Raw genomic sequence first — 13,528 nt, forward strand, 5'->3', positions numbered from 1 at the left:
TCTTAGACCATGGACCCAACCCACTAATTCCTACCTTAGTCTCCCCATGAGCCTCCAGACTCATCATCTTCCCATTAGGCTAAAACGGGAGCACAGTCCAAGGGCCAGCCTCAGAGGAGACAACAGGGGTTGAATTCAGTGTGTTATGACTAGAACACGTAACTGACTGGTAACGCTGTGTGCCTGTGCTACGCTGTTCATTTCCTTGTGAGCAGAAGTAATGAACCTAGTTTCTGAAATCAAGTCTTTGCAAGCAGAATGCCTTGATGGCCTTTTGATTGATTTGGGCACCTCAAGTCCTAGCAGAGCCTCCATTGCGGAGGACAAAAAGTTACTAGGATTGGGAACCGTCAGCATTTCTGGGCTGTACAGTAAGACAGCTTGTTTTATCATTCCACTGAGAAGGGACTCATGCAGCTTGTTGCCCCATTTTAAAGAGTCTGAACTCAAACTAAAGGCTGGAGGAACTGATATCCCCAGTTTGATTGTGGGATGATCCCTACCAATGTGACTGCATTGCTAATCTATACCTTCTTGTTCATTCAGTGCCATGGTGGTTCATCCAGAGTGAAAAAGTTTGATTTTAGATTATCTACCATCTTCCTTAAAGGTAGCACATCAAAGCCAAGTTGTTCTTGCCCAGATACACCCCAGCTCCTTGTCATTCCCAGTATTTAATTGGAATAGCCATTCTTGAGGTGTTCAGCCTGAGACTTTGGAGTCATCTTTCCATCTTCGCTTGTGCAGAGAACTCAGCCTACCTTTTCTAATGGGACAGTGCGGTGTCTTCCGGGGCAGCCCCGGTAGAGCGCCCCTTTACTCACAGAGTGCTCATTCTGCCTCCAAACTGGTTTCTTCTTCCAAGGTGCCCTTGACGTTTTCATGACCTTTTACTTTCTCGGGCTGCCTCATAAATCCCCAGATAGCCCTTGAGATCAGTTCTGTTTGGCCTCTCCTCCGTTCTCACTTTGTCTGCCTTCATTTATTTTACACAACAGTTGGGTCTGAAAAGCCTTCTGAAATGTGGCACTGCCCCTTCTCCTCAGCTAACCTTCAGGCCAGTCTTTGAGGGAGACGGTGTCTTAACTGAATGTGCATTGCCTGTTCTGGTCTCTGGAGTTTTGTCTTTGGTCTCTCTCCATCTGGAGGCTCCTCTTTTGGGACTATAATCCTGCCTGCCTTTTCAGGCAACACCTTCTGGGCAGCTTCTAGCTTGAAATTCATACTTGGCACTGTGCTCAGATGACACAGTTTAGGAATATATTATTCTCCTTGATTCTTGCCTATGTGTTGCATATGTTGTTTCCATTCAGATTCTAAACTCTGGAAATAGGGTCTGATGATTGTTTTTCTCACTCTGCTCTTTATCCTGCCCCTGGCTTAGTGCTTTGTTATTTTGCAAACACTTAATGATCATATTTTGAAGCACTTAACTGTATTTTTCTTTTTCTTTCAAACTATGTATGTGTGTGTGGTGTGCAGGTGTGCAAACTCCATATTGAAAATATTTAAAGATTCTGAAAAACTACTAGAATAGTATAGTGACTAACCACACATCCTTCATTCAAAACATCCTGGTTACCGTTTGGCACATTGGTTTATGTATGTGTACACAGCACAGTCCTAGATCATTTAGAATTTAGCAGCACTTAACCATTGTACCTACACCCCCAAGTACATATATTCTGTGGGATATTTATTGCTCTATACAATCAGACTATGAGATTGCTCTCAGGAAATTCTAATTTGATACAAAAACATTATCTAAAATATATTACATATACAAGGCTTTGCAGTTGTTTGTAATGTTTTGCAAATGTTCTTTATTTGTAGATTGGCGAGGGGCATTTTTTGTTGTTGTTTGTCTTTTTGAGACAGGATTTGAAGAGGGATGGTGGTATACACCTTCAGTGTGTGGTGTGGTGCTTGCCACAGTGAGCATGTAGTGGTCAGAGGCCAACCCCACATGCTTCTCTCTGACAACCTTCTTGTGGACTCCAGGGGTTGAACACTGATTGACAGGCTTTTACCTCTGAGCCATCCCACCCCTGTAGTAATGATTTTTGTCTTGATTTGGGGACGGTTTCTGAGATAGACCAGGCTGGCCTGAAACTTTCTTGCTTCAGTACAGCTGTAAAATACATACTAATATTCAGAGAAACCCAGCGACTGATTTGACTGTCTTGATTCTCAAACAATGAAGACCATCTTCCAACCCCGACAAAATTAGGCTTGGTCCCGCCAGACCCCCAGTGTCGTTACTTACAGTGTACCCGCTATGCTCTTCTTCCTTTCCTTCAGAGCTTATTTATCCCTGACTGTTCTCATAGGCCAGTCCAGCTTCTTGACTGTTCTTGTTATTTTGTCTTTTTTTTTTTTTTTTTTTTGCCAGAGCTGAGGATTGAACCCAGGGTCTTGTGCTTACTAGGCAAGCGCTCTACCAGTGAGCTAAATCCCCAACCCTTCTTGAACTTTCTTTATAATGTTTAAAAGGAATATTTTGTGATTCTTATGTGTTCCTTTTGGAGAAGCAAACAGAGCAGGCTCTAGTAAAGTCCCCAGCATATGCCTGCAGGCAAAGAGGAATCTAGCTTCTCTTGTCCATCAGCAGTACCCCTTCCTCTCTGCACAGACTGGGGGAGATGGTAGGAACCTCCGTTTCCAGCTGTAGTGGCTCCTAGCCAGGGTGGGGAGTGCTTGTTTCTCTTGATACCCAAGACTTTCATTCCTAGACTTCAGGGCTATGAAGGAGCAATGGGCTGAAAATGGATCTACTTGTTCCCAGAGAGCTTCCCGTCTATATGTATAACACAAGAGCCAGGCTTGGAAAACTTGGTTGATAGGGTAGCAGACCACCCGTTACAAACCCAGCAGTACTAGTTCAGGTAAACACGTGAAGGAATGCAGATTGAGTGAAAGCTCTCCTTTGCGTGCCTTTGCAGGTAAAGAAGTTCTTGAAGTGGATAGGTGTGTGACTAGTCTGGACAGCTTTAAAGTAGGACAGCCTTTTCGCTGCTGTGAGAGCTTCCTAGTTGGTCCTGATCATATGTGCCTGTCTGAAGCAGGTCTTAAAAAAATGGCTGTTTTAACCAGCTCTTCACATGTCAGTCAGGCCGCCCCCTCCGCCTTGGCACGTGGGATAGAGTGACTTAAATTTTAGAAAGGGGTAGAAAGAGCACCTCGGATCTTGGTTACTAAGGCAAGGGCTTCAGGTCACAAGTTTTTACTTTGGTATCTCTTCTTTGCTTGGTTTCCTGCTCTCCAGGATGTCCCTGGTCTACAGATACTGATGTTTGCGGGGCACACCGCGTAAACTTTTCCAAGTATACTAGTTACCAGACAGCATTCCTAGGATTTGGTTTCTGGTGAATGAAAACATGTTCGTTTAAGTAGCTTGACAGATGTTTGTTGTGCTGTGGCCAGAAGGTTGGGTAGTATGCAAATAGGGGGAAATGACACATCATTTGAGAAAACAAGTTGGTGTCTGACTTTCTTGAAGAGGAAGAATTGAGCGGAAGAGAGAAATGAATGGAAGTGGAGAGCAGATGGGTGGAACTTCCTGCTGAGAAGTTGGTGAGAATAGCAGTGTTTGGAAGGGTCAAAGGGCTAGTTAGTGTCTGTTCCAGTTCTTGGGAAAGAGGAGCAACCTGTTCACGAGGAAAACGCCATGTCCGGTGACTTTTCCCTACTTTATGCTGTGGCACCTGTGCATAGTGGCCGAAAGCTGAATGCTGAGGAGGGCGGGCAGGTTCTTCCTCCTGCTTCGTGTTCTCTACAGCGCTGCTTCTCAACCTTCCTAGTGCTTCGACCCTTTAATACAGTTCCTCAGGTGGTGGTGACCCCAGTCATAAAGTCATTTTCATTGCTACTTCATAAGTGTAATTTTGTTACGTTATGAATGGTAATGTACAAATCTCTGTTTTCCAGTGGTCTTAGGTGACCCCTGTAAAAGGGTCATTCAAACCACAGGTTGAGAACCACTAGTCTAGAGCAAGTTTTATGTGTGTGTGTGTGTGTGTGTGTGTGTGTGTGTGTGTGTGTGTGTGTTTTGTCATTTGCTCCTCAAGTTAGCCTCAAGGAGGAGAATGGACCAGGTGAGGCTTGGTCTTGTTTTTAAAACAGGCTCTCTACATAGCCTTGACTGTCCTGGAACTCACTATGTAGACAAGGCTGGCCTCAAACTCACAGAGATCCGACTGCCTCTGCCTTGGGAATGCTGAGATTAAAGGCGTGCTTCACCATGCCTTGTAAGGCTTGGTCTTAAAAAGATGCCATTTGACATAGGATATTGCTCATTTGGTAGAGTTTTTGCCTAGCATGCACAAAGTTCTGGGTTCAGTTGGTTTTTTTCATGCTTGACCTTGGTTTCACCATAGACACCTGGGAACGTGTCATTGAGCAGTTCATCTCCAGGGTGTACTTTGGATTTGCTCTGAGGTCTGTAATTGTCTTGAGGCCATGGAAAAAGAAAGGCCTGGCTAAGAAAGTATATTTTATTCACCCAAATTACACAGTGTAAGAAGAAGTCATACTTCTGACAAATCACAGACATAATTGTGCCCCCACAATGTAAAGCACACACCAGTGGCCTGTGGAAAGAGCCCACAGCCTGTCTTTTAGGAGGAACTGTGGCAGCGCACGAGAAAGTTACAGACGGAAACCACCAGTGACCGTGGACTTGGACAAGTGGGGCTCCCCATCCAGAGTTATGTGTCTGCTGGGTCGACTTGTTGAATAGTAGCTGTCATCTGCTATATATTCTAAGTGGCCTCCAGCATTCAGTTTTCAATGCTGAGTAAGATGGGTGTGGCTGTGCTCACTTGTAATTCTAGCATTTAGGAGGTGGAAACAGGAGGATTTGGAGTTCAAAGTCATCTTTGGCTACATAGTAAGTTTAAGCCTGGGCTACATGAGAGACCCTATCTCCAAAAAAAGAAAAAAGAAAAAAAAAGTTGGCATTTACAGAATCAGCATAGAATGCCCACATTATTATTATTATTTTTTAACCTGGTTTCTTATCGTAATTTTCCCTTGCTCCTTGCCTCTTTTAACCACAGACTCGGGCCTGGTGGTTCCAAGTGTTTCATATGAGCTACATAAAAAGCTGTTATCTGTGGCTGAGAAGCATGGGCTGACCTTAGAGCGGAGGCTGGAGATGACTGGTGTGTGTGCTAGTCAGATGGCACTGACTCTCCTCGGAGGACCCAACAGGTAGGGGCTCTAGACGACAGTGCCGAATGTGGGGTGATGGTGTCCTGCCTGGCCCGCACACGGGGACTGTTGCCAGGCATGCTCATCTCATGTGAGCCCCCCTTGTGTACCGGATGTCTTTGTTTGCCTAGAAGTCCCTCCTCTCTTCCTTTCCTGACTGGCCTTGAGCTTCCTGCTAATTGTCAGGCCTGACTTTGAAAAGCCTTACAGAGATCTGGCCTTTCACTAGGAAGCACATCAGTTTTGAGTGCCATATCTGAAACATAGAAAAACACCTTAAGAACCTAGCAGAAGAGCTAGTTCCTGCCTGCCCAAGTTGTTAGGAACAGAGCAGTGTACTGACCTGGTGCTTGACACTGAGCACACCAGTGACAACACACAGCACTGACCATGCCCTCTAGTAGCTAGAAAGTCTTCAGGAAGTTGAGCTGCTGGGGTGATGAAGCAGAGAGAAAAGTGTCTAGGACTTCTCCAGCTGTGTTTGACTGGACAGTGACTCCTAAATCTAAAGTAGTCTTAATGAAAGCAAGTTTGCTCCAGGATGGATAGATTTCTCTCTGGCCCCTACTTCTTGCTTTGTTAGGAGTATTTGTTTAGAGTTAGGAGTATTTGTTCCTCTCTGTGCTTTGCTTGGGCCTATTCTTTGCTGTGCAGGGTCCCTGATTAATGCTCCTGTGTAGGAAGAGGGAAGGAGTCTCCCCCAGAAGGAATAGCTTGCTGCACACCCAGCTCTCTGAATAGCCACTAGAATGGGGACTGTTTTTCTTAGTCTGGGTCCTCAGAAGATCTGTCCCTGTCCTTTGTAGCAGTGTTAATAGGCCTTTGGGAGTCAGCCACTGTTTTCTGTCCATGTTCTGTGTGTGTGCCAAGTGCCATTTTCCACAACAGAATTTTTTATGTGCTCCTCAGAGCTTCACATTGAAGGGAAATGTTACAGGCCGGTGATTTAAGAGGAGCAAACTATGGCTCCAGAGTTGGAAGGATCACCCAAGTAACACTGCTGGTGTACTGGGAGCCAGATCTCCACTCTGCATAGGTGCTGTGGGTGCTAGACACCAATCTACCTTGATGTTGGTGAAGGCTGGTGATGGGGTGAGGAGGGGCCCACTGGGAAGCAGACCTGGGAGTCAGATGCCAGTGTCTGTCTGCAGGGAGAAAGAAGTAGTGTGTTTCCTCCAGAGCAGGGTTCTCAATCTTCCTAATGCTGCAACCCTTCAGTACAGTTCCTCATGGTGTGGTGAGCCCAACATAAACTCATTTCATTGTAATTTCATAACTGTAATTTTGCTACTGTTAGGAATCATAATGTAAATAGCTGGTATGCGACCCCTGTGAAAGGGTTGTTCAACTGTCAAAGGAGTCGACACCCACATATTGAGAACCACTGCTCTAGAGGCAGAAATAATGGGTTAGGGACTAGCTTGGTGTCTGTAGAGACTGGTACTAAGTTTTCCCAAGGGTGTTTGGGAAGGGAAATCCTGAAATTCCTTTTTGTTGTGACAATTCCTGCACCTTCCCTGTGGTGCCCCACCCCTGAGTCTTGCAGTTTACCTCTTCTATCTCTCCGCCAGTGATGTGGCCCCTCCTTAGCATCAGCTTTCAGAAACCAGAGGCATGACAGCTTTGACTATCAGGAGCACAAGTGACTGCTTCCTCCAAGGCAGGACCTTCCCTGGTGCCTTTCTCAGTTGAGAATACCTGTGTGCTGCTTATTGCTTTTCAGCCATTTGCTCACACAGCTCCCTAGGAAACACTAGGAGTTGGCCCCAGCACTGCCCTCACCAGATGATTGGCACCTCAGAGCACACTTGGATTGGCAGATAATGAAGGACAATAGGGAAAAGGAGAGCAACTAGCGTTGGACCAGGACTTGGTACAACTGCAGGGAGGAAGAGGGCGCCTGGCCTGGTTGGAACCAAGTGACCTTGGGGGTCTGGGGTCAGAGACGGAGCCGTTCTTCCCCATGGAGGTTTGAACCTAACAGTTCACATGAAGAAGTTCACATGAAGATGTTCTTGGGTCAGAACATAGTTCTGGCAAACAGGGTTGTATGCTACTTGTTCTAGGTGAACTTCTAGTGGGAAGAACAAGCAGTGAGGGCCATGCTGTAGGCCTGTCAGAGTTGTAGTGGGCTTGGGTTTCTCTGGGGCCTAGGGCTTGGTCAGCAATGGAGAGTGAGAGGCCCCTGAGAGCAACAGTGACCTGTTTCTGTGATGGGGACTTAAGGGATTGACCAGTCTGTGTCCAGTGACTGCTTCTTTACTTTGTGTTCTAGGTTGAATCCTAAGAATGTCCACCAGAGGCCTACAGTAGCCCTGCTGTGTGGGCCCCATGTGAAGGGGGCTCAGGGTATCAGTTGTGGGAGGCACCTAGCTAACCATGATGTGCAAGTCATCCTCTTCCTGCCCAACTTTGTCAAGATGCTGGAGTCTATCACTAACGAACTGTCTCTCTTCAGCAAGACCCAAGGTCAGCAAGTGTCTAGCCTAAAAGGTGAGCATCAGCATCGGAGTGTAGCTCAAGGGGAGAATGTCTGCTTTCTGTGTAAAGACCTAAAGTGCCCTCTAAGGATTGACCAAGGTTTCCTGCTTCCTTGGTAGCATGACAGTCTGGTGGTGCCATCTGGTGGTGCCAAGTAGAAAGGCATCACATGGATAGAATTTTCTGCATGTTCTATATGGTGGTGACCCACACCTGAAATCTCAGCACTCAGAGCATGGGGACAGAAGGTTCTTGAGTTTGAGGCCAGTCAGGACTAGATAGTGAGAATCTATCTGGGGGAAATATATGTGTATGTATGTACACGTGCATACAGAATGTTCTGCTTATAAGGGGTCTAAATTACCTAGAGGAAATAACCCATGCCCTACCTTTTTCCTGCCACTCCGAGAGGTCTGGATACCCACTAACTCATTCTATAAATATTTATGGGATGGGTACTTTTTCCCAGTTGTGGGAATAAACATGGCAATGATTTTTTTAAATCCATTTTCCCAGCTGGGTATTGCGGGGCATGGCTTTATTCCCAGTACTTGGAAGACAGAGACAGGCAGATCTCTGTGAGCTCAAGGACATCCTGGTCTACATATCAAATTTCAGGGGTACATAGTAAGACCCTGTCTCAAAGAAATAAAGTAAGTTTCCCATGATGTGATGCACAACGTGGTTAGGAGAGATGAACAGACAAGGAAGCAGCATTGGGTCGGCTAGTGTTAAATATCACAGAGTAAAATGCAGCTGGAGGGGCAGTGCTCTGAAGACTTGGGCAGAGTGTTTCGGAGTTTGGTCATGGCGGATCTCAGGTCACCACAAGGGTTTGAGCTTTGACTCCAGGTGGGATGGAGAGTCATGTTTCTTAGTAGACAGAATCTCACCGTATATCCATGGCTGACCTGGAACTTACTCTGTAGATCAGGCTACCTTCAACCCATAGACTCAAACCTGCTTCTTATCTAGCTCAGCTCGTAGACAAGCATCTGGACTTTGAGCGGGTGATTGGGGTACAGTAGAGTTCTAAGCTGCTCTTGTGAGAATTAGGGGTAGCTGATAGTTGAGACTCTACCTATGGTGGAGATGGTGGAAAGTAGTTAGCTTCTGAATCATTTGTGAAGTTAAAGTCAGCTCACTGGAAAGAAGCAAGAGAAGATACAGAATGACTCCAGTGAGCAGCCCAGAAGGCCGAAGCAGAGATCTCAGTTTAGAGACCAGCCTAGGCTGGTCAGTAACATTAGAAAAAGGAAAAAAAAGCCGGGCGGTGGTGGCACACACCTTTAATCCCAGCACTGGGAGGCAGAGGCAGGTGGATCTCTGAGTTCGAGGCCAGCCTGGTCTACAGAGTAAGATCCAGGAAAGGCGCAGAGCTACACAGAGAAATCCTGTCTCGAAAAACAAAACAAAACAAAACAACAACAACAAAAAAGATGGATTGGAGAAATGGCTCTGGGGTTAAAAGCAATTACTCTCCTTGCTGAGGGCCTGGACTCAATTCACAGCACCACATGGCAGCTCAAAAACCCTATAGCTCCAGTTCTAGGGGATCTGACACCCTTTTCTGGCTTCCACATATGTCGTTCACCTTCATACAGACACTTAAAATAATAGACAAGAGAGAGAGAGCAGGGTCTAAATTTTTTGGCCTGAGTAACTGCCTCTAAAGTGGGACTTGACAGAGAAAGAACACCTCAGGTTAGATGTTTGTTGAGCACTCGGGTTGGAACTGATGCTGCTTATGCAGGAAATTTTGTGGTTCTGGAGTAAAAGGAAGGATCCAGCCTGGAGTTTCAGGTATTGAGGAGGTGTGGAAGCTGAGACTAGCCAGGAAAAGGAAAGAAGGGCAGAGAATTGAGTTATTTATTTCCGAAGTCAAGGAGAAGGGCAGAAGCGGTCGGGGGGAGAAGGAGGTGCAGTGGCCTGTGTAGCTGAAAGCCGGGTGGAGGAAAGAGCTCTAAGTTAACACAGGAAGACTGAGAATTAGATTTAACAGTGCGGCGGCCTGGGACACTTAGTAAGCAGTTTTGGTGTAGGAACAATCAATGTCAGACTGTAGTGGGACTCAATTGAGAAGGGGTAAGAGTTGGACCAAAGATGGTCCAAGAAGGAAAGACCTTCCAGGGACACATGACAAGTCAGGAGGAACCTAGACTAGAGCCGCAGGCTCCTGTGTATACACAGAGGGGTCCATTCTTAATCACTTGAGCCATTCGTGGCCCACAGGACCTTTATACAGATGCACTTGAAGTAGGGAAGCAGTGGATCTCTAACTGAGCAATGTTATTAAGTGCACGTTGAGTGCTAGGATGATTGCTGGGAATGGATCGCAGTCTCTAATGTAGTGTCAAGTTCCAGCCAGTCCTTTAGCTACCTGAAAAGCTTCCTATGGCAGGTGCTTCAGGAGGCTGGCCTGCGGATAATGACCCTGCAGTTTAGGCTTGTCTCTGCTCCTGTCAGGTTGATTTCTTAGGTTAATCCAAGATTGGCATACATGCTGACTTCCTGTTCTTATACTGGTACAGAGGTCTATAGCCTAATCAAGAGCAGAGGAGCCTTTTTTTTTTTTTAATTACATTTTACTTAAGCTTGTAGGTGTGCACATGCTATGGCATGTGAGTGGAGGTCTAGAGGATGACTTAAGGAGTCAGTTCTCTCCTTCCACCATGTGGGTCCTGGGGATCAAACTTGGGTTATTGGGCTTGGCAGTAAGTGCTTTTACCAAGCATTGAACCATCTCACTGGCTGTTAGAGGAGCCCTTTAAAGGGGAGAGCAGAGATCTTTTTTCCCTGTTCCTGAGTTTGGGCTGAGTAGAGGACCCATTTACATAAGGAGTTCCCAGAGAAGGGCAGGCCAGCCTTTTGAGTTAAAAACATTTATTGCCGGGCTGGAGAGATGGCTCAGAGGTTAAGAGCACTGACTGGTCTTCCAGAGGTCCTGAGTTCAATTCCCAGCAACCACATGGTGGCTTACAACCATCAGTAATGAGATCTGGTGCCCTCTTCTGGATACATAATAAATAAATAAATCTTAAAAACAACAACAACAACAACAAAAACTTATTGCCAGCCAGACAATGGACCCAGAGTGCACCCCTGAAAAGACTGACTCTGCTTTCCCAGAACTTGTAACAAACATCATGAGGTTAATCAGATATAAAGCCCTATCTGCAAGGGAGAGGAGGTAAGGGCCTTATGGCCTTTCGAAGGCTGGCCTTTGGAGAGGCATTAGAATAGTACTAACTAGAAAACTGGATGTTCATAGAGCTGCTGAAGCCCTGGTCTGGACTGCTTCAGGAAATTTTCACATGTATTCTTTCCATCTACAGACCTCCCTACTAGCCCTGTGGACCTAGTTATCAACTGCCTGGATTGCCCTGAGAATGCCTTCCTGCGGGATCAGCCCTGGTACAAGGCAGCTGTGGCCTGGGCCAACCAGAACCGGGCACCAGTGCTCAGTATAGACCCTCCTGTGCATGAAGTTGAACAAGGAATCGATGCCAAATGGTCCCTGGCACTGGGCCTGCCTCTGCCACTTGGGGAGCACGCAGGCCGAGTCTATTTGTGTGACATTGGCATTCCCCAGCAGGTCTTCCAGGAGGTTGGCATCAACTACCACTCACCCTTTGGCTGCAAGTTTGTCATTCCCCTGCACTCTGCCTAGAGGGGCTCTGGGCAGCTGGGCCCTGTTTTCCCCTGCACTCTGCCACCAAACCCAACAACGGACGCCTTAAGGATGTGAAGCTTTTTGGACTTTGTAGATTATCTTTTGGGTTTGTTTCTTCTGTGAGAAAACAAAACATACTTAAAATTTGCCTGCCGCCTGCCCTTCATCAGGGAAGGCTTTCCCACTGGCATGCATGTCAGGGGTAGACCAGTGGCTCCAGGCACCTTTCTATCCTACCATGCCTCCATTCAAGTGGGGCTTTGTTCACAGACATAGGCAGCTCTAAGACTGGTTCAGGTTCATAGCCACTGGGCATGGGCCAGGGCCTATTGGGGCCTCCACCCAGCCCGGTTCAGAAGGCTTTGTCTTTTCCATGCTTCTCTGGCCCTGCAGCTCGCCAGTTCACACTAATCATGTAGATCAGGCTGCACAGCAGCTACCCAGAAGGTAGATCTGTGCGCTCTTTAGATCCTGAAAGTGCGTCTCTACTTTCCCCCAGTGCCACCCATGTTTGTTTGGAAGCTTTGGGCCCTCCTGAGATATATGTTGGAACTTTTCCTGGGGAGTGTATCAGGATGACTATGGTGAGATTCTGGGCTGGCTGCTTTGCTGTCATCTTTAATGGAGGTTTTGTGCCTGTCAAGCTACAGGTCCCACCTCCTAGTTACGGGCCAGACTTCGTGGTACAGCTTTTCAGTACTGGGGAGACCCTGGGGGAGTTTGGTGCTGAGCCACAGGCGGCTTCTTGGTGCTTCTGTCCTAGGCCATCACTTCCTACCTCCTTGCCCATAAATAATATTCCTTGTTTCCCCTTCTGCCTGCCTCTGGAAATGGTCCCCTGCAGTTACCCTAGGACAGGTTACATGCCCCTCCCTATGCCATGGTGTCACTCCAGTTCTTATCTGGGCTTTAACCTTTTATAGTTATAGTTGCCCTTCCCAAGTGTGCAGGCTTGGGAGTAGTGGCCTGTCTCAAACATGCCAAAAATGAGCTCAGTTCTGGATGACCCTGTTGGTAGGCTAGGGTATTAGGGCATTATCCTAAGGATCTTCCTGGATAGTAGAATAGGACCGTGCCTGGAGCCTTAGCAGGGACTTTTACAAAGGATTTGTACTTTGAAGATCTCCCCCTGCAGGCTTCTTTCTGCTGTGCCCATCACTGGTTGAGAGGTGTGTAGGTGGACAGGCAGATGGGCACAGTACTGTACATTTCAGGCTATCTCTTATAGGAACATGGCCCCAACAGATGAGGATAGCCTTTCCTTTTTTTCCATCTTCTCTCTCCAGCTGCAGGAAAGAGGCCAAAGGACTGGGAGCCTCAGCTGCATGCTTCAAGACTTAACTTTCAAGCTGGGCCTCTTCTCTGAACACAGGGTTACGGTTGGAACAGCAGGCAGCCACTACAGGTTACTAGACACAGACCACTGTAAAATGAGGTAGAACTCTAGTCCTGAGGATGGCTAGCATCAGGAAATTCTGGTGACCCTAGAGTGATACTTTAAGAAGCCTCTCCCTCTTCTCCCTGCCCTTGGCCTAAACCCTGCTTGAGTTATTGAAACTGTCACTCCTGCCTACAGCTCTTTTTGGAAGTTTTTGCCTAATGGCTGGTTTCAGTCAGGTGGTCAGATCTAACAGCAACTCATGCAGCTCTTGGGAAACCCAAAGCCAGCACAATAAAGTGAGAGTTCTGTGCTATCTGAACTGCTTTGTAGAGTATGAAGTAGCTTCCCCAATCACCAGGGTTGCTGGGTATGTACATAGTGACACAATGGCCAAGGCCAACTGGATTCTTCTTGACTGGCTGTAGTACACTATGTGTACCCTTGGGACTGAAAGATGCAAGAGCCTTCTAGGTCTGGCAAGTCTGCCACCTCATCCCTATCCTGGTGCCAAAACTGTTCTACATAACTCTGAGCAGTGGGTCTCAACTTTGCAAATGCTGACCCTTTAATACGGTTCCTTGTATTGTGGCAGGCCCCAACAATAAAATTATTTTCATTGCTACTTCATAACAGTTTGCTACTGATGAATCTGTGTTTAGGTGACCTCTGTGAAAGGGTTGTTGGACCCCTAGGTTGAGAATTGCTGCCCTAGAGGATGTCACAGCTTCTGGCTTACTCTTGGCTTGCCTGTGTCTGGCCCAATCCACACTTAGCTTTCCACA

General features: G+C 46.9%; 1 protein-coding gene across 2 annotated transcripts in view; it reads left to right on the forward strand.

Annotated features, from left to right (window-relative positions):
* The window catches only part of Edc3 (enhancer of mRNA decapping 3), a 38,285-nt gene extending 24,930 nt beyond the window's left edge, over nt 1-13,355 (forward strand). For both annotated transcript variants that reach the window (XM_036194141.1, XM_036194140.1), the window contains exons 5-7: nt 5,058-5,211; nt 7,487-7,704; nt 11,028-13,355. In XM_036194141.1, coding sequence (XP_036050034.1) covers nt 5,058-5,211; nt 7,487-7,704; nt 11,028-11,362 — 707 coding nt within the window. In that variant the 3' untranslated portion in view covers nt 11,363-13,355. The remainder of the gene's footprint in view (nt 1-5,057; nt 5,212-7,486; nt 7,705-11,027) is intronic.
* The last annotated feature ends 173 nt before the right edge of the window (nt 13,356-13,528 follow it).

Source organism: Onychomys torridus, chromosome 7, assembly GCF_903995425.1.
Source record: "Onychomys torridus chromosome 7, mOncTor1.1, whole genome shotgun sequence".
Taxonomy (NCBI): domain Eukaryota; kingdom Metazoa; phylum Chordata; class Mammalia; order Rodentia; family Cricetidae; genus Onychomys; species Onychomys torridus.